Consider the following 25,585-nt stretch of genomic DNA (forward strand, 5'->3'; position numbering starts at 1 on the left):
AGTCCTACCCCTCCACCTCTCTCTATAACAACCATCTAGCCAGTCCTACCCCTCCTCCTCTCTCTATAACAACCATCTAGCCAGTCCTACCCCTCCTCCTCTCTATCATAACAACCATCTAGCCAGTCCTACCCCTCCACCTCTCTCTATAACAACCATCTAGCCAGTCCTACCCCTCCATCATAACAACCATCTAGCCAGTCCTACCCCTCCTCCTCTCTCTATAACAACCATCTAGCCAGTCCTACCCCTCCTCCTCTCCATCATAACAACCATCTAGCCAGTCCTACCCCTCCTCCTCTCTCTATAACAACCATCTAGCCAGTCCTACCCCTCCTCCTCTCTCTATAACAACCATCTAGCCAGTCCTACCCCTCCTCCTCTCTCTATAACAACCATCTAGCCAGTCCTACCCCTCCTCCTCTCTCTATAACAACCATCTAGCCAGTCCTACCCCTCCTCCTCTCCATCATAACAACCATCTAGCCAGTCCTACCCCTCCTCCTCTCTCTATAACAACCATCTAGCCAGTCCTACCCCTCCTCTCTCTCTATAAACAACCATCTAGCCAGTCCTACCCCTCCACCTCTCTCTATAACAACCATCTAGCCAGTCCTACCCCTCCTCCTCTCTCTATAACAACCATCTAGCCAGTCCTACCCCTCCTCCTCTCTATCATAACAACCATCTAGCCAGTCATACCCCTCCACCTCTCTCAATAACAACCATCTAGCCAGTCCTACCCCTCCTCCTCTCCATCATAACAACCATCTAGCCAGTCCTACCCCTCCTCTCTCTCTATAACAACCATCTAGCCAGTCCTACCCCTCCTCCTCTCTCTATAACAACCATCTAGCCAGTCCTACCCCTCCTCCTCTCTCTATAACAACCATGTAGCCAGTCCTACCCCTCCTCCTCTCTCTATAACAACCATCTAGCCAGTCCTACCCCTCCTCCTCTCTCTATAACAACCATCTAGCCAGTCCTACCCCTCCTCCTCTCTATCATAACAACCATCTAGCCAGTCCTACCCCGCCTCTCTCTATCATAACAACCATCTAGCCAGTCCTACCCCTCCTCCTCTCTCTATAACAACCATCTAGCCAGTCCTACCCCTCCTCCTCTCTCTATCATAACAACCATCTAGCCAGTCCTACCCCTCCTCCTCTCTATCATAACAACCATCTAGCCAGTCCTACCCCTCCTCCTCTCTATCATAACAACCATCTAGCCAGTCCTACCCCTCCTCCTCTCTCTCATAACAACCATCTAGCCAGTCCTACCCCTCCTCCTCTCCATCATAACAACCATCTAGCCAGTCCTACCCCTCCTCCTCTCTCTATAACAACCATCTAGCCAGTCCTACCCCTCCTCCTCTCCCATCATAACAACCATCTAGCCAGTCCTACCCCTCCTCCTCTCTCTATAACAACCATCTAGCCAGTCCTACCCCTCCTCTCTCTATCATAACAACCATCTAGCCAGTCCTACCCCTCCACCTCTCTCTATAACAACCATCTAGCCAGTCCTACCCCTCCTCCTCTCTCTATAACAACCATCTAGCCAGTCCTACCCCTCCTCCTCTCTATCATAACAACCATCTAGCCAGTCCTACCCCTCCACCTCTCTCTATAACAACCATCTAGCCAGTCCTACCCCTCCTCCTCTCCATCATAACAACCATCTAGCCAGTCCTACCCCTCCTCCTCTCTCTATAACAACCATCTAGCCAGTCCTACCCCTCCTCCTCTCTATCATAACAACCATCTAGCCAGTCCTACCCCTCCACCTCTCTCTATAACAACCATCTAGCCAGTCCTACCCCTCCTCTCTCTCTATAACAACCATCTAGCCAGTCCTACCCCTCCTCCTCTCTCTATAACAACCATCTAGCCAGTCCTACCCCTCCTCCTCTCTATCATAACAACCATCTAGCCAGTCCTACCCCTCCACCTCTCTCTATAACAACCATCTAGCCAGTCCTACCCCTCCTCTCTCTCTATAACAACCATCTAGCCAGTCCTACCCCTCCTCCTCTCTCTATAACAACCATCTAGCCAGTCCTACCCCTCCTCCTCTCTCTATAACAACCATCTAGCCAGTCCTACCCCTCCTCCTCTCTCTATAACAACCATCTAGCCAGTCCTACCCCTCCTCCTCTCTCTATAACAACCATCTAGCCAGTCCTACCCCTCCACCTCTCTCTATAACAACCATCTAGCCAGTCCTACCCCTCCTCCTCTCTCTATAACAACCATCTAGCCAGTCCTACCCCTCCTCCTCTCTCTATCATAACAACCATCTAGCCAGTCCTACCCCTCCTCCTCTCTATCATAACAACCATCTAGCCAGTCCTACCCCTCCTCCTCTCTCTATAACAACCATGTAGCCAGTCCTACCCCTCCTCCTCTCTCTATAACAACCATCTAGCCAGTCCTACCCCTCCTCCTCTCTCTATAACAACCATCTAGCCAGTCCTACCCCTCCTCCTCTCTATCATAACAACCATCTAGCCAGTCCTACCCCTCCTCCTCTCTCTATAACAACCATCTAGCCAGTCCTACCCCTCCTCCTCTCTCTATCATAACAACCATCTAGCCAGTCCTACCCCTCCTCCTCTCTTATCATAACAACCATCTAGCCAGTCCTACCCCTCCTCCTCTCTATCATAACAACCATCTAGCCAGTCCTACCCCTCCTCCTCTCTATCATAACAACCATCTAGCCAGTCCTACCCCTCCTCCTCTCTATCATAACAACCATCTAGCCAGTCCTACCCCTCCTCCTCTCTCTATCATAACAACCATCTAGCCAGTCCTACCCCTCCTCCTCTCTATCATAACAACCATCTAGCCAGTCCTACCCCTCCTCCTCTCTCTATCATAACAACCATCTAGCCAGTCCTACCCCTCCTCCTCTCTCTATAACAACCATCTAGCCAGTCCTACCCCTCCTCCTCTCTCTATAACAACCATCTAGCCAGTCCTACCCCTCCTCTCTCTATCATAACAACCATCTAGCCAGTCCTACCCCTCCACCTCTCTCTATAACAACCATCTAGCCAGTCCTACCCCTCCACCTCTCTCTATAACAACCATCTAGCCAGTCCTACCCCTCCTCCTCTCTATCATAACAACCATCTAGCCAGTCCTACCCCTCCTCCTCTCCATCATAACAACCATCTAGCCAGTCCTACCCCTCCTCCTCTCTATCATAACAACCATCTAGCCAGTCCTACCCCTCCTCCACTCTCTATAACAACCATCTAGCCAGTCCTACCCCTCCACCTCTCTCTATAACAACCATCTAGCCAGTCCTACCCCTCCTCCTCTCCATCATAACAACCATCTAGCCAGTCCTACCCTTCCTCCTCTCTCTATAACAACCATCTAGCCAGTCCTACCCCTCCTCTCTCTATCATAACAACCATCTAGCCAGTCCTACCCCTCCACCTCTCTCTATAACAACCATCTAGCCAGTCCTACCCCTCCTCCTCTCTCTATAACAACCATCTAGCCAGTCCTACCCCTCCTCCTCTCTCTATAACAACCATCTAGCCAGTCCTACCCCTCCTCCTCTCTCTATAACAACCATCTAGCCAGTTCTACCCCTCCACCTCTCTCTATAACAACCATCTAGCCAGTCCTACCCCTCCACCTCTCTCTATAACAACCATCTAGCCAGTCCTACCCCTCCTCCTCTCTCTATCATAACAACCATCTAGCCAGTCCTACCCCTCCTCCTCTCTATCATAACAACCATCTAGCCAGTCCTACCCCTCCTCCTCTCTATCATAACAACCATCTAGCCAGTCCTACCCCTCCTCCTCTCTCTATAACAACCATGTAGCCAGTCCTACCCCTCCTCCTCTCTCTATAACAACCATCTAGCCAGTCCTACCCCTCCTCCTCTCTCTATAACAACCATCTAGCCAGTCCTACCCCTCCTCCTCTCTATCATAACAACCATCTAGCCAGTCCTACCCCTCCTCCTCTCTCTATCATAACAACCATCTAGCCAGTCCTACCCCTCCTCCTCTCTCTATCATAACAACCATCTAGCCAGTCCTACCCCTCCTCCTCTCTCTATCATAACAACCATCTAGCCAGTCCTACCCCTCCTCCTCTCTCTATCATAACAACCATCTAGCCAGTCCTACCCCTCCTCCTCTCTATCATAACAACCATCTAGCCAGTCCTACCCCTCCTCCTCTCTCTATCATAACAACCATCTAGCCAGTCCTACCCCTCCTCCTCTCTCTATCATAACAACCATCTAGCCAGTCCTACCCCTCCTCCTCTCTATCATAACAACCATCTAGCCAGTCCTACCCCTCCTCCTCTCTATCATAACAACCATCTAGCCAGTCCTACCCCTCCTCCTCTCTATCATAACAACCATCTAGCCAGTCCTACCCCTCCTCCTCTCTATCATAACAACCATCTAGCCAGTCCTACCCCTCCTCCTCTCTCTATCATAACAACCATCTAGCCAGTCCTACCCCTCCTCCTCTCTATCATAACAACCATCTAGCCAGTCCTACCCCTCCTCCTCTCTCTATCATAACAACCATCTAGCCAGTCCTACCCCTCCTCCTCTCTCTATCATAACAACCATCTAGCCAGTCCTACCCCTCCTCCTCTCTCTATAACAACCATCTAGCCAGTCCTACCCCTCCTCCTCTCTCTATAACAACCATCTAGCCAGTCCTACCCCTCCTCTCTCTATCATAACAACCATCTAGCCAGTCCTACCCCTCCACCTCTCTCTATAACAACCATCTAGCCAGTCCTACCCCTCCACCTCTCTCTATAACAACCATCTAGCCAGTCCTACCCCTCCTCCTCTCTATCATAACAACCATCTAGCCAGTCCTACCCCTCCTCCTCTCCATCATAACAACCATCTAGCCAGTCCTACCCCTCCTCCTCTCTATCATAACAACCATCTAGCCAGTCCTACCCCTCCTCCACTCTCTATAACAACCATCTAGCCAGTCCTACCCCTCCACCTCTCTCTATAACAACCATCTAGCCAGTCCTACCCCTCCTCCTCTCCATCATAACAACCATCTAGCCAGTCCTACCCTTCCTCCTCTCTCTATAACAACCATCTAGCCAGTCCTACCCCTCCTCTCTCTATCATAACAACCATCTAGCCAGTCCTACCCCTCCACCTCTCTCTATAACAACCATCTAGCCAGTCCTACCCCTCCTCCTCTCTCTATAACAACCATCTAGCCAGTCCTACCCCTCCTCCTCTCTCTATAACAACCATCTAGCCAGTCCTACCCCTCCTCCTCTCTCTATAACAACCATCTAGCCAGTTCTACCCCTCCACCTCTCTCTATAACAACCATCTAGCCAGTCCTACCCCTCCACCTCTCTCTATAACAACCATCTAGCCAGTCCTACCCCTCCTCCTCTCTCTATCATAACAACCATCTAGCCAGTCCTACCCCTCCTCCTCTCTATCATAACAACCATCTAGCCAGTCCTACCCCTCCTCCTCTCTATCATAACAACCATCTAGCCAGTCCTACCCCTCCTCCTCTCTCTATAACAACCATGTAGCCAGTCCTACCCCTCCTCCTCTCTCTATAACAACCATCTAGCCAGTCCTACCCCTCCTCCTCTCTCTATAACAACCATCTAGCCAGTCCTACCCCTCCTCCTCTCTATCATAACAACCATCTAGCCAGTCCTACCCCTCCTCTCTCTATCATAACAACCATCTAGCCAGTCCTACCCCTCCTCCTCTCTCTATCATAACAACCATCTAGCCAGTCCTACCCCTCCTCCTCTCTCTATCATAACAACCATCTAGCCAGTCCTACCCCTCCTCCTCTCTATCATAACAACCATCTAGCCAGTCCTACCCCTCCTCCTCTCTATTATAACAACCATCTAGCCAGTCCTACCCCTCCTCCTCTCTATCATAACAACCATCTAGCCAGTCCTACCCCTCCTCCTCTCTATCATAACAACCATCTAGCCAGTCCTACCCCTCCTCCTCTCTATCATAACAACCATCTAGCCAGTCCTACCCCTCCTCCTCTCTCTATCATAACAACCATCTAGCCAGTCCTACCCCTCCTCCTCTCTCTATCATAACAACCATCTAGCCAGTCCTACCCCTCCTCCTCTCTCTATCATAACAACCATCTAGCCAGTCCTACCCCTCCTCCTCTCTTATCATAACAACCATCTAGCCAGTCCTACCCCTCCTCCTCTCTATTATAACAACCATCTAGCCAGTCCTACCCCTCCTCCTCTCTATCATAACAACCATCTAGCCAGTCCTACCCCTCCTCCTCTCTATCATAACAACCATCTAGCCAGTCCTACCCCTCCTCCTCTCTATCATAACAACCATCTAGCCAGTCCTACCCCTCCTCCTCTCTCTATCATAACAACCATCTAGCCAGTCCTACCCCTCCTCCTCTCTCTATCATAACAACCATCTAGCCAGTCCTACCCCTCCTCCTCTCTATCATAACAACCATCTAGCCAGTCCTACCCCTCCTCCTCTCTATTATAACAACCATCTAGCCAGTCCTACCCCTCCTCCTCTCTATCATAACAACCATCTAGCCAGTCCTACCCCTCCTCCTCTCTCTATCATAACAACCATCTAGCCAGTCCTACCCCTCCTCCTCTCTCTATAACAACCATCTAGCCAGTCCTACCCCTCCTCCTCTCTCTATAACAACCATCTAGCCAGTCCTACCCCTCCTCTCTCTATCATAACAACCATCTAGCCAGTCCTACCCCTCCACCTCTCTCTATAACAACCATCTAGCCAGTCCTACCCCTCCACCTCTCTCTATAACAACCATCTAGCCAGTCCTACCCCTCCTCCTCTCTATCATAACAACCATCTAGCCAGTCCTACCCCTCCTCCTCTCCATCATAACAACCATCTAGCCAGTCCTACCCCTCCTCCTCTCTCTATAACAACCATCTAGCCAGTCCTACCCCTCCTCCTCTCTATCATAACAACCATCTAGCCAGTCCTACCCCTCCTCCTCTCTCTATCATAACAACCATCTAGCCAGTCCTACCCCTCCTCCTCTCTCTATAACAACCATCTAGCCAATCCTACCCCTCCACCTCAAGTGCTTTATTGGCATGGGAAACATATGTTAACATTACCAAAGCAAGTTAGATTTGAAGTGAAGTAGATAATAAACAAAAGGGAAATAAATAAAAAAAAATACAAAATAACAGTGAACATTACACTCACAGAAGTTCCAAACTAATAAAGACATTTCAAATGTCAAATTATGTCTATATACAGTGTTGTAATGATGTGCAAATGGTTAAATAGTTAAAGTACAAAAGGGAAAATAAATCAACATAATTATGGGTTGTATTGGTGTTTGTTCTTCGTTCACAGCTTTGTGGAAGTTACCTGTGGCACTGATGTTTAGGCCGAGGTATGTACAGTTTTTTGTGTGCTCTAGGGCAACGGTGTCTAGATGGAATTTGTATTTGTGGTCCTGGCAACTGGACCTTTTTTGGAACACCATTTTTTTGGTCTTACTGAGATTTACTGTCAGGGCCCAGGTCTGACAGAATCTGTGTAGAAGGTCTAGGTGCTGCTGTAGGCCCTCCTTGGTTGGGGACAGAAGCACCAGATCATCAGCACACAGTAGACATTTGACTTCAGATTCTAATAGGGTGAGGCCGGGTGCTGCAGACTGTTCTACTGCCCTCGCCAATTCAACTCTCTCACCCCCATGCATGCACCCTCCCTCTCCAAAAAAACAACATTGATTTCAAAGTTGAACAAAGCATACAACTCCATGCACAGTGACTAGTTTGAACAATTTACGTAGTAAATAAAAAACATTTACAGGAAAAACTGTACAGATGCAAAGTTTAGTTATGGTAAAATCTCCCTGTTTCCTTCTGTTACGGTAAAATCTCCCTGTTTCCTTCTGTTACCAAACTATCTGCACAGTTATAGTAAAATCTCCCTGTTTCCTTCTGTTACCAAACTATCTGCACAGCTATAGTAAAATCTCCCTGTTTCCTTCTGTTACCAAACTATCTGCACAGCTATGGTAAAATCTCCCTGTTCCCTTCTGTTACCAAACTGTCTGCACAGTTATGGTAAAATCTCCCTGTTCCCTTCTGTTACCAAACTATCTGCACAGTTATGGTAAAATCTCCCTGTTTCCTTCTGTTACCAAACTATCTGCACAGTTATGGTAAAATGTCCCACTGTTTCATTCTGTTACCAAACTATCTGCACAGCTATAGTAAAATCTCCCACTGTTTCCTTCTGTTACCAAACTATCTGCACAGTTATGGTAAAATCTCCCTGTTTCCTTCTGTTACCAAACTATCTGCACAGTTAGGGTAAAATGTCCCACTGTTTCATTCTGTTACCAAACTATCTGCACAGTTAGGGTAAAATGTCCCACTGTTTCCTTCTGTTACCAAACTATCTGCACAGCTAGGGTAAAATCTCCCACTGTTTCATTCTGTTACCAAACTATCTGCACAGCTAGGGTAAAATCTCCCTCTGTTTCATTCTGTTACCAAACTGTCTGCACAGTTATGGTAAAATCTCCCACTGTTTCATTCTGTTACCAAACTATCTGCACAGTTATAGTAAAATCTCCCTGTTCCCTTCTGTTACCAAACTATCTGCACAGTTAGGGTAAAATGTCCCACTGTTTCATTCTGTTACCAAACTATCTGCACAGTTAGGGTAAAATGTCCCACTGTTTCATTCTGTTACCAAACTATCTGCACAGTTAGGGTAAAATGTCCCACTGTTTCATTCTGTTACCAAACTATCTGCACAGTTAGGGTAAAATGTCCCACTGTTTCATTCTGTTACCAAACTATCTGCACAGTTAGGGTAAAATGTCCCACTGTTTCATTCTGTTACCAAACTATCTGCACAGTTAGGGTAAAATGTCCCACTGTTTCATTCTGTTACCAAACTATCTGCACAGTTAGGGTAAAATCTCCCTCTGTTTCATTCGGTTACCAAACTATCTGCACAGCTCTTCCTGTAAATGTGTTTTTGTAAAAATGGCAGTTGAAATTGTTAAAAGTAGTCCGAATTGTTTCACTTTGAAATCAATGGTTTTTGTTTGGTATACGTTTTAACGTGAAAAATCATAGTTTTAGCGTTACCATGGAATTGCCCCCCACTCTATGCCATGTACGTACCATCCTTCTCTCAAACATCCTCTACCCCCTGTCTCCTTCTCACACCCCTCTACTCCACCCTCTTCTATATCCTCTACCCCGTCTCCTTCTCACACCCCTCTACTCCGCCCTCTTCTATATCCTCTACCCCCTGTCTCCTTCTCACACCCCTCTACTCCACCCTCTTCTATATCCTCTACCCAGTCTCCTTCCCACACCCCTCTACTCCACCCTCTTCTATATCCTCTACCCCTGTCTCCTTCTCACACCCCTCTACTCCACCCTCTTCTATATCCTCTACCCCCTGTCTCCTTCTCACACCCCTCTACTCCACCCTCTTCTATATCCTCTACCCCGTCTCCTTCTCACACCCCTCTACTCCACCCTCTTCTATATCCTCTACCCCCTGTCTCCTTCTCACACCCCTCTACTCCACCCTCTTCTATATCCTCTACCCCGTCTCCTTCTCACACCCCTCTACTCCACCCTCTTCTATATCCTCTACCCCCTGTCTCCTTCCCACACCCCTCTACTCCACCCTCTTCTATATCCTCTACCCAGTCTCCTTCCCACACCCCTCTACTCCACCCTCTTCTATATCCTCTACACACACACACACAGCCACACTGCCTGACCCTGGACCAGAGGTCACACACACACAGCCACGCTGCCTGACCCTGGACCAGAGGTCACTAACACAGCCTGACCCTGGACCAGAGGTCACTAACACAGCCACGCTGCCTGACCCTGGACCAGAGGTCACACACACACAGCCACGCTGCCTGACCCTGGACCAGAGGTCACTAACACAGCCACGCTGCCTGACCCTGGACCAGAGGTCACACACACACAGCCACCCTGCCTGACCCTGGACCAGAGGTCACTAACACAGCCACGCTGCCTGACCCTGGACCAAAGGTCACACACACAGCCTGACCCTGGACCAGAGGTCATGACCTGTACTGTCTGATAGAAACTCTCATTGTTGATGTCTCCTGCCTCAGCTCACTGTGTGTGTGTAGCCCTACCCATTGTTGATGTCTCCCACCTCATCTCACATAGCTTATACAGCTGACTATCTAATAATAACAACAACATGCCATTTAGCAGATGCTTTAATCCAACAACACTTGTGACTTATGATGATAAGACTGATTCCTTGGTGATGTTGTGTTCATAGTGTGGACACCATCATCTCTCCTCCGAGGCTACAATCTCCGAGGCTACAATCTCAGTCAGAGTGCAGTAGAAATACCAAGTCCAAAATAACACTTGTTTTACTGCAGTACATTTGCAGTGTAACTGCAGTTAGAGTGCAGTATAGTAATACATATGATATATATACAGTAATATATAATAATATATAGTAATGATATAGTATATTCTGCAATTAGTGCGTCCAGAATATCACAGTCGACTGCAGTTAATGCACTTTTACTGCACTTTTGAAACTACAATCTATTCATGTGTTTAGGAAAATTGGGCGTTAACATTTACTTAGCGAGCACTCTGATATACCACGGCTGCCAGCCAATCAGCATTCAGCGCTCGAACCCCCCAGTTTAGAAACGTCAGCACCCCCCTACCTTCAAAATGATTCACCAATCATCTATTATTCTAAAGCACATCGCTTGTCGCAATAAAGTTAGATAAATAATCCACCCGTCGATACAAATGTTGTCGACCGTAAGAAAACGTCCCTTACCCGTGTCCCAAAGCTGTCCCTTACCCGTGTCCCAAAGCTGTCCATTACCCGTGTCCCAAAGCTGTTCCCTACCCGTGTCCCAAAGCTGTTCCCTACCCGTGTCCCAAAGCTGTCCCCTACCCGTGTCCCAAAGCTGTCCCCTACCCGTGTCCCAAAGCTGTCCCCTACCCGTGTCCCAAAGCTGTCCCTACCCGTGTCCCAAAGCTGTCCCTTACCCGTGTCCCAAAGCTGTCCCTTACCCGTGTCCCAAAGCTGTCCCACCAAGCTGTCCCTACCCGTGTCCCAAAGCTGTCCCCTACCCGTGTCCCAAAGCTGTCCCTTACCCGTGTCCCAAAGCTGTCCCTTACCCGTGTCCCAAAGCTGTCCCTTACCCGTGTCCCTAAGCTGTCCCTTACCCGTGTCCCTAAGCTGTCCCTTACCCGTGTCCCAAAGCTGTCCCTGACCCGTGTCCCAAAGCTGTCCCTGACCCGTGTCCCAAAGCTGTCCCTTACCCGTGTCCCAAAGCTGTCCCCTACCCGTGTCCCAAAGCTGTCCCTTACCCGTGTCCCACAGGAAGTAGCAGTTCTGTCGTAAAGGGTTGGTCTCATAAAACATTTATCAGACACAGACACACCTATCATTACTCTCTACACTCTCTACAGAGACAGACACACGCATAGACTAGACCCAGAGACAGACACACGCATAGACTAGACCCAGAGACAGACACACGCATAGACTAGACCCAGAGACAGACACACGCATAGACTAGACCCAGAGACAGACACACGCATAGACTAGACCCAGAGACAGACACACGCATAGACTAGACCCAGAGACAGACACACGCATAGACTAGACCCAGAGACAGACACACGCATAGACTAGACCCAGAGACAGACACATGCATAGACTAGACCCAGAGACAGACACATGCATAGACTAGACCCAGAGACAGACACATGCATAGACTAGACCCAGAGACAGACACATGCATAGACTAGACCCAGAGACAGACAGGAGAGCGTTGTCATGACTGCCAAAACACCATCTCACTCAAACCAAAGTATCAAAACTGTGTGTAGCCTAACTGTTGTTGTGGAATTAGGGCTGGTCGATATATATCCAATTCATTAGAATGGATGTTTTAGTGCGATGTTACAAACGTCTGTATTGCCAGAATCAATCTTTTATTTTTTGATGAGGCGTTTTCTTTTTGGTCTCGTCTCCTTCCCTCCTTCTGTAGTGTGACACCAAGCCCCTCCTCCTCCTGTGCTGTGACACCAAGCCCCTCCTCCTTCTGGACTGTGACACCAAGCCCCCCTCCTTCTGTGCTGTGACACCAAGCCCCTCCTCCTTCTGGACTGTGACACCAAGCCCCCCCTCCTTCTGTGCTGTGACACCAAGCCCCCCCTCCTTCTGTGCTGTGACACCAAGCCCCTCCTCCTTCTGGACTGTGACACCAAGCCCCCCCCTCCTTCTGTAGTGTGACACCAAGCCCCTCCTCCTCCTGTGCTGTGACACCAAGCCCCTCCTCCTTCTGGACTGTAACACCAAGCCCCCTCCTTCTGGACTGTAACACCAAGCCCCCCCTCCTTCTGTAGTGTGACACCAAGCCCCTCCTCCTCCTGTGCTGTGACACCAAGCCCCTCCTCCTTCTGGACTGTAACACCAAGCCCCCCCTCCTTCTGGACTGTAACACCAAGCCCCCCCTCCTTCTGTACTGTGACACCAAGCCCTTAACCCGGATGACGCCGGGCCAATTGTGAGCTGCCCTATGGGACTCCCAATCATGGCCGGTTGTGATACAGCCTGGAATCGAACCAGGGTCTGTAGTGACACCTCTAGCACTGAGATGCAGCGCCTTAGACCGCTGCAACACTCGGGAGCTAAATGTAAATATTAGCTGGCTACTCACTAGCACCTGGGTTTGTGCTGGAGAGATTATTTCTGAGTTCATTTTCTATACTGCCTGCTAGCTGATGTTGGCCAGTATTCGTGGATGTGCATGGAGCTGGTTACATTTGGAACAAAAAGGGGATTGTTCATAGACAGACTTGAAAGCCAGTGATTATTGCAAAAAAAGCAGGTTAAAGTATTTTGATAAGTAATGTAATGATTGGTGGGTCTTATGGTCGTGGAAGGCTTATATTTAACCTAGGAATCATTTTACAAGCCCTGAACTCATTACATTATTGATGACTGTTTGAAATGCAGTGTATTGACCTTTAATTGTGTAGGGGTTTTAGGCCATATCCCAACTCTGTGGAATGCCAATAACCCTATGATAATTGCTGCATCATCACAACAAAATGAATGGATACATTAATTAATGAATATTATTTCCATTACAAGCTAAGAGACTACAGTACAAACCCATTAGCTATGATCCTTCACTTAGTGTGTGTGTGTAGTGTGTGTATAAAGAACCATTAGCTCCGTTCCTTTACTTGGTGGTAAACGATGGGCCAGTCCAAATCAAATCAGCTACAAGCCACACTTCCTCTGCTGCAAATTACCCTCTCTACAACAATAACACACACACACACACACACACACACACACACACACACACACACACACACACACACACACACACACACACACACACACACGGGGGGAGAGAGAGACACACACTTCCTGTCTTTGAGATGTAATGGTGGTGGTAATGTGATTTCCCTGACCGTAAATCTGACCTGTCATCAGTCAGGGAGCAGTGTTCAGGAAGCCAAACACACAACATTCTCAGAGGAATTCCATTCGAGAATTCACGATTAGAACTAAAGCCTAAACCTTCACGATTATATAATAAATAAATGCCATTTTAGATTCTAAAACCAGCATTTCACAAACTACGCATTTCACAAACTACAAAGACTCTAGCCTACTATGGCTACATTTGAAGTGAAGTGATAGCTGGAGTATTTCTAATTTGATAACAAATTAAATAGCTAACGTTAGCTAGATTGTTTACAAGAAAGCGTGTACTACAATAGTAGTCAGGTATAAGGTCAGTAATGTTTGTCAACAAAGTGGCTAGCATCAGCTGTGGCTACATGAGAAGTTAGCTAGCTCCAAGCTAACTGGCTAGCTCCAATGTTACATTTAGTTAGCATTACAGGCTAGCTACATCTGAACGCCGGGGGTTCACATATCGTTGCAAAATGGGTAGCTGTATTTGATGATAAATTGACGCGACTGCAACAGTAGCAAACGGTGATAGGACATCTTCTTCAATCAAAACAAAGCCATAGAAAATCGCTGACTACACACAACAGCGACGTAGCAGGCCCAACACATAGCTAACGCTCAACTAGCCGCCTCCGGTTACCATCTTTGCAGATGGCTAGCTAACTTGCTAACCAGTTAACATTTAGAATTGTTATAGCAAAAATGTAAAAAGGATACACGCAAACTACAACCATGCACATACATTGCAGAAATGTCTATTTTCTTTTTTTTAAATAAAACTTTAGAAATGATTAGAATAGAAATAGACGTTTGCGTTTGACCAGTGTAACCCTTTACCTGCAAGAGAAGTCCCAATCAAAGGATGTTTACAGAACTGGATAGTAGCTACTGTGTAGCACGCTCCTTGCGTAAAACGCTACGGTGGCTGACTGGTTCGTCCTAACGTAGTACGTCCCACTTTTTTAGAATAAACCCCAAAATATTATAACGGGAATACTGGACCAGAAAATACGGACAATGAGAAATAGGTTATTTTATCCCTCATGAGGCCTTGTCGGTGGACACAAGCCTGCAGTCGATTTTACGTACAGACCCAGATAAGTCCTTTGTTCGTGGGCAAACATGAACAATAGCTCTTGGCCCTCCCTCCTCCTTCTCTCTCTCTCCAGCGCTCACTCGCTTGTGCGCTGCTCCTCTCCTCCAGTCCAGTCACCCGCTCTCTCTCTATCCTTAGAATGAAAGATCCGGTAGAACGAGAGAACACCGTCCGCCACCTACTTACTCTCGTACCCTATCCAGTCTCCCTTCCCCCTCTGTCCTTCTGCAACACGGCGCATAGGTTGTTGGCTAAGCATTTTTTCTGTACCATCTCTGAGCTCTCTCTATCGCCATAACTGACATGTATGGAAATTGACCTAATCCTCAAAGAGAAAACCGTCTGCGACAGAACCGAACAGAGACGCGTGTTAGGATAATTATGGTCGAACAATAATGGAATAGTGCGATGATGGGCGAAATTAGATTTGTTGTCGTGAAATTAAAGGCAAAGCTATCATCATCACTAGGTGTCATCGCCTAGTTTAAATATTGGTCTTGAATTCATTGACACTGTCTACTCTAGATCAATCGATAAATCAAATTGACTGTCCCAATTGAACAGGAGATCATACTACACACGTCTGGGGAGTTTAATGACTCCCAACAAATAATGCTTTTATAAATGACATCTTGAAACACTAACAAATAGTGTTCAATATAAACTTTTCTGAGCGATATAGGCAAATAATGTATACACATGTGTAGGCTATGTGATAAACTCATACATAGGCCTATTCATGTTATTGCCCAATGGATTTACGTACAGAATAATACAAAATGCTCTGAGACCATGTTCTATTGCCCAATGGATTTACGTACAGAATAATACAAAATGCTCTGAGACCATGTTCTATTGCCCATATGAAACCTTTTCCATAAAGAACAAATCATACTAAATCCTAAAAGGTTTACAGCTTAACTTGTAGGTGTGAAAAGCTTTAAAACATTGCTGTGTGTGTCTACTTACAGCAATATAGTATACACATGCACATTCACACACAGCTTCTGCTGGCCACCTCAACAGTTAACTAAAATCAGACACACACATACACACACACAAATGCACACAATAACACACACACAACAACACACACACACAACACACACACACACACACACACACACACACACACACACACACACACAAACAGATTTTGCTGGCCGCCTCAACAGTTAACTAAAAACACTAAGCTGAAAGGAGAAGCAGTAGAACACTTAATCCTCCTAAATCATTGCACATTTTAATCATATATGGAGAAGACAGGGAGAGAAAGAGGGAAGGAGAGGAAGGAGAGGGAGAGAGGGGGAGAGAGAGGAAAGGGAGAGAGAGGGAGAGGGGGAGAGAGAAAGAGAGATCCGCATGTGTCCATACTGGTGGGGTTAAAAATAACAAGAGTCAAGACCATGTCAGTGGGTTGTTGAGAGAGAGAGAGAGAGAGAGAGTGTGTGTGTGTGTGTGTGTGTGTGTGTGTGTGTGTGTGTGTGTGTGTGTGTGTGTGTGTGTGTGTGTGTGTGTAACACAGAAAATACAGAGGGTGTCAGGGTGATACAGACGTTGTAAGTCATTAGCAGCAAAGAGGGTAGAATTCCAATATGTTATTTTCCTCAAAATGTAAGTGGGGAGGCAAAATAGGAAATAGGTCAGCACTGAGTGTTTGACATGTTGGGGGGGTCTAGCTCTCCTCTCCTCAAGATGATAGAAGGGGTGGGGGGGAGGGGGCGGCCAGAGAGAGACAGACAGACAGAGTGCGAGATAGAAAGACAGGGAGAGAGAGAGAGAGAAAGAGAGAGACGGAAGGAGAGAGAGAGAGAGAGAGAGAGAGAGAGAGAGAGAGAGAGAGAGAAGCCACCCCAAGCCTGAGCCTGGTGACCTCCACACACAGGGATTAACCCTCACCATGTACCATTTCAATAGGAGAGCCTTGCACACACACTCTCTCTCTCTCTCTCTCTCTCTCTCTCTCTCTCTCCACACACACACACACACACACACACGAGGATTAACTCCTGTGTGTCTATCTGAATGGCTGACTCTTAGCTCCTCTCCAGTTGTCACACCATTGACTGGGGTGTGTTACCATGGTTACAAAGGCCAGTGAATATAATGAAGGCAAATCCACATCACTATGTCATAGTGCCTCTGACAGACTACTTCCCATCCCCCAAACACAGCACGCACAAGCACGCATACACATACATGCACACACGTGCGGGCACACAAGCACACACACAAGCACACACACACACACAACTAAAGCACCCCAGACCGCTCCCGACTCACTTCCCCGCCACTTCCCCCTAACATGTGAGCTACTACACACACACACACACACACACACACACACACACACACACACACACACACACACACACACACACACACACACACACACACACACACACACACAGACCTTCAGTCTCACGCCTAAAGCTGTGTGTAGCTGTTATTATACATAGTAATAATGGATTAAGAAATACAATGAATCAAAAAGTCTGTCCACTTATACATCAAAGATGAAATACCACTGTACATCCTGAGATTACATAGTTTAGACCTGTCAATACTGGAATTACATCCATATGTACGGTTTGGTATCACTTTACTTGACCCCTTTGTCATAATGCTACATATTAGTGTCATAATGCTACATAATAGTGTCACAATGCTACATAACAATGTCATAAAGCTACATAACACTGTCATAATACTACATAGCACTGTCAGAATGCTACATAAGTGTCATAATGCTGCATAACAGTGTCATGATGCTACATAGCACTGTCATAATACTACATAGCACTGTCATAATGCTACTTACAGTACATAACAGGGAGAGAGAGAGACTCACCTGCTCCAGTCTCTAATTGCTCAGTCATTGCCATTATGTTACCTCACAGTTCTACACTACCATGACTAACTGACAATACTGGACTACTTCTCTCTCTCTCTCTCTCTCTCTCTCTCTCTCTCTTGTCTCTCTCTCTCTCTCTCTCTCTCTCCGTATCTCCTATCCCCAGACTGGTGCAGCTGAGGGGCATGTGTGTGTGTATTACTCCTCCACTCCCCTGTCAACAGGAAGCTAAACGACACACACGTCTGTCAACGTTCTGATAACAACCGTCTCACTCTCCCTGCCCACCCCCGGAGTAGCACCAACTCTGCCCTAGACACTGATCTAATGTCAGTTTTATATTACTCATCAAATGGTTAAAGTTTGGATTGGGGGAGAAAGAACTGATCCTAGAACTGTGTCTAAGGGGGAGTGTAGATCATTGGCCAATCCCTGCCCTAGTTGCTTTATTGAAGGTCAGTTTTATATTCTCCGTAAATTGGTTAAGGTTAAGCTCGGAGGAGAGGAGGCTGATCCTAGATCTGTGCCTATGGCAATGACCACCACTGTTTAGGGGCGTTAGTCCTATATTCTTTCAGTAATATACAAAAATAGAGCTACATTCATCTACAGTTGAAGTCGGAAGGTTACATACACTTAGGTTGGAGTCATTAAAACTCGTTTTTGAACCACTCCACAAATTTCTTGTTAACAAACTATAGTTTTGGCAAGTTGGTTAGGACATCTACTTTGTGCATGACACAAGTAATTTTTCTAACAATTGTTTACAGGCAGATTATGTCACTTATAATTCACTGTATCACAATTCCAGTGGGTCAGAAGTTTACATACACTAAGTTGACTGTGCCTTTAAACAGCTTGGAACATTCCAGAAAATAATGTCATTGCTTTAGAAGCTTCTGATTAGCTTCTGGCTAATTAGCTTCTGGCTAATTGACATCATTTGAGTCAATTGGAGGTGTACCTGTGGATGTATTTCAAGGCATACCTTCAAACTCAGTGCCTCTTTGCTTGACATCATGGGAAAATCAAAAGAAATCAGCCAAGACGTCAGAAAAAAAATTGTAGATCTCCACAAGTCTGGTTCATCCTTGGGAGCAATTTCCAAACGCCTGAAGGTACCACGTTCATCTGTACAAACAATAGTACGCAAGTATAAACACCATGGGACCACGCAGCCGTCATACCGCTCATGAAGGAGACGCGTTCTGTCTCCTAGAGATGAACGTACTTTGGTGCGAAAAGTGCAAATCAATCCCAGAACAACTGCAAAGGACCTTGTGAAGATGCTGGAGGAAACAGGTACAAAAATATCAATATCCACAGTAAAACAAGTCCTATATCGACATAACCTGAAAGGCCGCTCAGCAAGGAAGAAGCCACTGCTCCAAAACCGCCATTAAAAAAAGCCAGACTACGGTTTGCAACTGCACATATGGACAAAGATGGGACTTTTTGGAGAAATGTCCTCTGGTCTGATGAAACAAAAATAGAACTGTTTGGCCATAATGACCATCATTATGTTTGGAGGAAAAAGGGGGAGGCTTGCAAGCCGAAGAACCCCATCCCAATCGTGAAGCACAGGGGTGGCGGCATCATGTTGTGGGGGTGCTTTGCTGCAGGAGGGACTGGTGCACTTCACAAAATAAATGGCATCATGAGGGAGGAAAATTATGTGGATATATTGAAGCAACATCTCAAGACATCAGTCAGGAAGTTAAAGCTTGGTCACAAATGGGTCTTCCAAATGGACAATGACCCCAAGCATACTTCCAAAGTTGTGGCAAAATGGCTTAAGGACAACAAAGTCAATGTATTGGAGTGGCCATCTCAAAGCCCTGACCTCAATCCCATAGAAAATGTGTGGGCAGAACTGAAAAAGCGTGTGTGAGCAAGGAGGCCTTCAAACCTAACTCAGTTACACCAGCTCTGTCAGGAGGAATGGGCCAAAATTCACCCAACTTATTGTGGGAAGCTTGTGGAAGGCTACCCAAAACATTTGACCCAAGTTAAACAATTTCAAGGCAATGCTACCAAATACTAATTGAGTGTATGTAAACTTATGACCCACTGGGAAAGTGATGAAAGAAATAAAAGCTGAAATATCAAATCTATATCGAATCTTCCATTCCTCTCAAAAATGTTAGAAAAAGCTGTTGCACAGCAACTCACTGCCTTCCTGAAGACAAACAATGTATACGAAACGCTTCAGTCTGGTTTTAGACCCCATCATAGCACTGAGACTGCACTTGTGAAGGTGGTAAATGACCTTTTAATGACGTCAGACCGAGGCTCTGCATCTGTCCTCGTGCTCCTAGATCTTAGTGCCGCTTTTGATACCATCGATCACCACATTCTTTTGGAGAGATTGGAAACCCAAATTGGTCTACATGGACAAGTTCTGGCCTGGTTTAGATCTTATCTGTCGGAAAGATATCAGTTTGTCTCTGTGAATGGTTTGTCCTCTGACAAATCAATTGTAAATTTCGGTGTTCCTCAAGGTTCCGTTTTAGGACCACTATTGTTTTCACTATATATTTTACCTCTTGGGGATGTCATTCGAAAACATAATGTTAAATTTCACTGCTATGCGGACGACACACAGCTGTACATTTCAATGAAACATGGTGAAGCCCCAAAATTGCCCTCACTAGAAGCCTGTGTCCCAGACATAAGGAAGTGGATGGCTGCAAACTTTCTACTATTAAACTCGGACAAAACAGAGATGCTTGTTCTAGGTCCCAAGAAACAAAGAGATCTTCTGTTGAATCTGACAATTAATCTGGATGGTTGTACAGTCGTCTCAAATAAAACTGTGAAGGACCTCGGCGTTACTCTGGACCCTGATCTCTCTTTTGAAGAACATATCAAGACTGTTTCAAGGACAGCTTTTTTCCATCTACGTAACATTGCAAAAATCAGAAACTTTCTGTCCAAAAATGACGCAGAAAAATTAATCCATGCTTTTGTTACTTCTAGGCTGGACTACTGCAATGCTCTACTTTCCGGCTACCCGGATAAAGCACTAAATAAACTTCAGTTAGTGCTAAATACGGCTGCTAGAATCCTGACTAGAACCAAAAAATTTGATCATATTACTCCAGTGCTAGCCTCCCTACACTGGCTTCCTGTTAAGGCAAGGGCTGATTTCAAGGTTTTACTGCTAACCTACAAAGCATTACATGGGCTTGCTCCTACCTATCTTTCCGATTTGGTCCTGCCGTACATACCTACACGTACGCTACGGTCACAAGACGCAGGCCTCCTAATTGTCCCTAGAATTTCTAAGCAAACGGCTGGAGGTAGGGCTTTCTCCTATAGAGCTCCATTTTTATGGAATGGTCTGCCTACCTATGTGAGAGACGCAGACTCAGTCTCAACCTTTAAGTCTTTACTGAAGACTTATCTCTTCAGTAGGTCCTATGATTAAGTATAGTCTGGCCCAGGAGTGTGAAGGTGAACGGAAAGGCTGGAGCAACGAACCGCCCTTGCTGTCTCTGCCTTGCCGGTTCCCCTCTTTCCACTGGGATTCTCTGCCTCTAACCCTTTTACAGGGGCTGAGTCACTGGCTTACTGGTGTTCTTCCATGCCGTCCATGGGAGGGGTGCGTCACTTGAGTGGGTTGAGTCACTGACGTGGTCTTCCTGTCTGGGTTGGCGCCCCCCCTTTGGGTTGTGCCATGGCGGAGATCGTTGTGGGCTATACTCGGCCTTGTCTTAGGACGGTAAGTTGGTGGTTGGAGACATCCCTCTAGTGGTGTGGGGGCTGTGCTTTGGCAAAGTGGGTGGGGTTATATCCTGCCTGTTTGGCCCTGTCCGGGGTATCATCGGATGGGGCCACAGTGTCTTCTGATCCCTCCTGTCTCAGCCTCCAGTATTTATGCTGCAGTAGTTTATGTGTCGGGGGGCCAGGGTCAGTCTGTTACATCTGGAGTATTTCTCTTGTCTTATCCGGTGTCCTGTGTGAATTTAAATATGCTCTCTCTAATTCTCTCTTTCTCTCTTTCTGTCTTTCTCTTGGAGGACCTGAGCCCTAGGACCATGCCTCAGGACTACCTGGTATGATGACTCCTTGCTGTCCCCATTCCACCTGGCCGTGCTGCTGCTCCAGTTTCAACTGTTCTGCCTGCGGCTATGGAACCCTGACCTGTTCACCGGACGTGCTTGTTGCACCCTCGACAACTACTATGATTATTATTATTTGACCATGCTGGTCATTTATGAACATTTTAACATTTTAACATCTTGACCATGTTCTGTTATAATATCCACCCTGCACAGCCAGAAGAGGACTGGCCACCCCTCATAGCCTGGTTCCTCTCTAGGTTTCTTCCTAGGTTTTTGGCCTTTCTGGGGAGTTTTTCCTAGGGAGTTTTTCCTAGCCACCGTGCTTCTTTCACATGCTTTGCTTGCTGTTTGGAGTTTTAGGCTGGGTTTCTGTACAGCACTTTGAGATATCAGCTGATGTACGAAGGGCTATATAAAAATAAATTTTATTGATTTGATTTGAAATAAATCATTTTCTCTACTATTATTCTGACATTTCACATTCTTAAAATAAAGTGGTGATCCTAACTGACCTAAGACAGGGAATTTTTTCGTTCAAATATTTTTTATTGAACACATACACAAGAATGGTGTATAGGTATAAAAGACAAGTTTACAGTTCTTATCTAAACATAAGAGAACAGACATTAACCACAAGACCCAGAGTTCTGGGCTCAAAACAAATATTACAAAACAAGACATACAAAACAAGGACAGGTAGAAAGAAAAAAGGGTTGATGTAACCCCCCCACTTATACCCCCCCTTTATCCCCCCTTATTCCACCCTATTCCCCTCCCAACTGCTCGGGTGGCGGGGCCAGCACATGCTGCCCAAAGGTAGTGTCAGGGATTTCTTCGTGGGAAGACGATATAGCGAAATCATCGTCTGAAAAAGATGACCAAAATGCAGCAGGGTTGTGATAGTTCATTTTTGAACATTTAATGAACTCAAAAACAAACATACAAAACTAACAAAACAAACTTACGATTTTACAGACAGTCCTGTTAGGCTTACACACGCTAAACACGAAACAATCTCCCACAAATACACAGACAAACACACCCAACTAATATAGGACTTCCAATCAAAGGCAACACCACACAGCTGCCTTCAATTGGAAGTCCACCCCAATTAACTCAACATAGAAACAGATCAACCAGACTACACATAGAAATACATCAACATAGACCATAACTCAAAACCCGGAAATAATAAATCAAACGCCCTCCTAACTAACACACCACCCTGAACCACATAAAACAAATACCCTCTGCCACGTCCTGACCAAACTAAAATGACAATTAACCCTTATACTGGCCAGGACGTGACAGGTAGATTACCATATGACAATTGAGAGTGCGTTAAAAAGTGCAAATTCACAGCGCTGCCTGGTCCAAGTAAGAGAGAAGACAGGGAATTTTTACTAGGATTAAATGTTAGGAATTGTGAAAAACTGAGTTTAAATGTATTTGGCTAAGGTATATGTAAACTTCCGACTTCAACTGTACATGAAATCCACCATCACATCCTCTCTCTCCTACTACCGCCTGGAGCTAGCTTGTTACCCTTAGGATATCCCCCCTACCCTACCCCAGTGTGGTAGACTGTGTTCTGATCACAGAGAAGAGTAATGTTAGGGTTCTAGAAGGAAATCCCAAAGAGACTTTTCTGTCTGATACCACATTCTGAATGATCACAGAACAACAATCACAAAATGTTTTGTCTGATACCACATTCTGAATGATCACAGAACAACAATCACAAAACGTTCTGTCTAATACCACATTCTGAATGATCACAGAACAGTCATAAAACATACTGTCTTTGATACTGCAGCTATTCATGTTCTGACAGACACACACACACACAGACACACACAGACACACACACACACACAGACAGAGACACACACACACACACAGACACACAAACACAGAGAGACACACACACACACACACACACACACACACACACACACACACACACACACACACACACACACACACACACACACACACACACACACACACACACACACAGAGACACACACACACACACACACAGACCTTAGTGCCAGTCTGCCAGTCTGAGTAGTGGCTGTTCTGTGTCATTGAGGCGCCCTCCTGTGGCACAATATGACACTGCATTTATTTTCATTCAGCTTAACTCTCTCTCTCACACACGGACACACACACACACACACACACACACACACACACACACACACACACACACACACACACACACACACACACACACACACACACACACACACACACACGGACGGACGCACACACATGAACACACACACACACACGCACACACACACACACGGACACACACACACACACACACACACACATACACACACACACACACACACACACACACACACACACACACACACACACACACACACACACACACACACACACACACACACACACACACACACACAGGCTGAATTCTCTAGTAAGGATTTGTCCGACTCAACCAGCCAGAACTCTTCCAATACAACTACGTCATTGAAATGGTCTAGTGTTTGTATAATGTGTATCTGGATGACATGAACAACAATAAAGGTTCAGCTTGTTGTGATGTTCATATCAGAAATGAGTCATTCATATTAATAATATGTCATGTAATAACATTCAGTATGAATACATGGTGATGTATTGTAATACCATACCATCTGAACGGTACAGTGTGTGTAGAACTAGTGCCATCCTGCGTGGTGTGTGGTGTGTGTCTGCTTACAGGGCTGAGGAGAGGAGAGGAGGGGAGATGACAGTGCCCTGATGCTCTGTCCTCCCTGCTGCATGCTAGAGGCCATTTTGTTCCTGATCTCACAGAGAGAGAGTCAGGTCTCGGCCAATGACAGCTCAGGTCTGGCTCGGATCGGCCAATGACAGCTCAGCTTGGCAGAAAACACCGAAACACTCAGTCTGGGTGGGAGGGATTGAGTGAGTGTCGTTTCTCTCTCTGCCTACTGGCTGCCTGCTCCCTCTCTCCCTCTATCTGCTCCCTCTCTCCCTCTTCCTGCTCCCTCTCTCCCCTATCACCTCTCTTTCCTCCCACTCTCTCTCTCCCTTCCCTCTATCCCAACCTCCCTCTCTTTCTCTCTCCCGTTCCTCTCCTTCTCTCCCTCTCTCTCCCCCATCCCTCTCCTCCCTCCTCTCTTGTTGTGCAACCCTCCCTCTTAACAGAACAGGCTGAGAGAGGCTTTGTGAGGTTGCTGTTGTGCAACCCCCCCCTCTCTCTGTCTCTCTCCCTATCTACCTCTCTCGCTCTCTCTGTCTCTCTCCCTATCTACCTCTCTCTCTCTCTACGCCTCTCTCTCTCTCTCTGTCTCTCTCCCTATCTACCTCTCTCTCTCTGCTCCTGTTTTAACTCATTTTCCCTGCTAATCAAGAACGTACCATGTGACTTTCTGCATGAGAGGGCACAGTCCTCCCGTCCTCCCTTGCTCGCTCTATCCCTCCCTCATTCCCTCCCTCCCTTCACTCTGTGCACCCAGCGTGTGCCAGCAATAAGTGGAGTCAGAGAGGAGGGAGGGAGGGAGAAAGGACAGAGAGAGATATGGTTCAGAAGAACAGGCAGAAGGGAGAGTGAAGGATAGAGAACGAGGGAATAAGAGAGAGAGAGAGAGAGAGAGGCCAGGATGATTAGATAGGCAGAAAGAGAGAGTACAGTATATTACTGAGGAGGTGCTAGGTAGAAAGAGAGAGAGTACAGTATATTACTGAGGAGGTGCTAGGTAGAAAGAGAGAGAGTATAGTATATTACTGAGGAGGTGCTAGGTAGAAAGAGAGAGAGTACAGTATATTACTGAGGAGGTGCTAGGTAGAAAGAGAGAGAGTATAGTATATTACTGAGGACGTGATAGGTAGAAAGAGAGAGAGTACAGTATATTACTGAGGAGGTGCTAGGTAGAAAGAGAGTATAGTATATTACTGAGGAGGTGCTAGGTAGAAAGAGAGAGAGTATAGTATATTACTAAGGAGGTGCTAGGTAGAAAGAGAGAGAGTACAGTATATTACTGA

The 25,585-nt window shown here is 46.4% G+C and overlaps 1 protein-coding gene across 6 annotated transcripts in view; it reads right to left on the bottom strand.

The window, feature by feature from the left end:
• LOC106591328 (LIM domain-binding protein 1) overlaps window positions 1-25,585 on the bottom strand; it is a 103,037-nt gene that overhangs the window by 63,978 nt on the left and 13,474 nt on the right. For 3 of the 6 annotated variants that reach the window (XR_006762273.1, XM_045709042.1, XM_045709032.1), the window contains exon 1: window positions 17,463-17,484. The exons of 1 other annotated variant lie outside the window; for it this stretch is intronic. Coding sequence is in view for 3 of the 5 variants with exons in the window: in XM_045709042.1 (XP_045564998.1) it covers window positions 17,463-17,469 (7 nt within the window). In the remaining 2 variants the exon portion in view is untranslated. 2 more of the 6 variants (XM_045709050.1, XM_045709060.1) reach the window with 2 other exon arrangements.

This window comes from Salmo salar, chromosome ssa02, assembly GCF_905237065.1.
Source record: "Salmo salar chromosome ssa02, Ssal_v3.1, whole genome shotgun sequence".
Taxonomy (NCBI): Eukaryota; Metazoa; Chordata; class Actinopteri; order Salmoniformes; family Salmonidae; genus Salmo; species Salmo salar.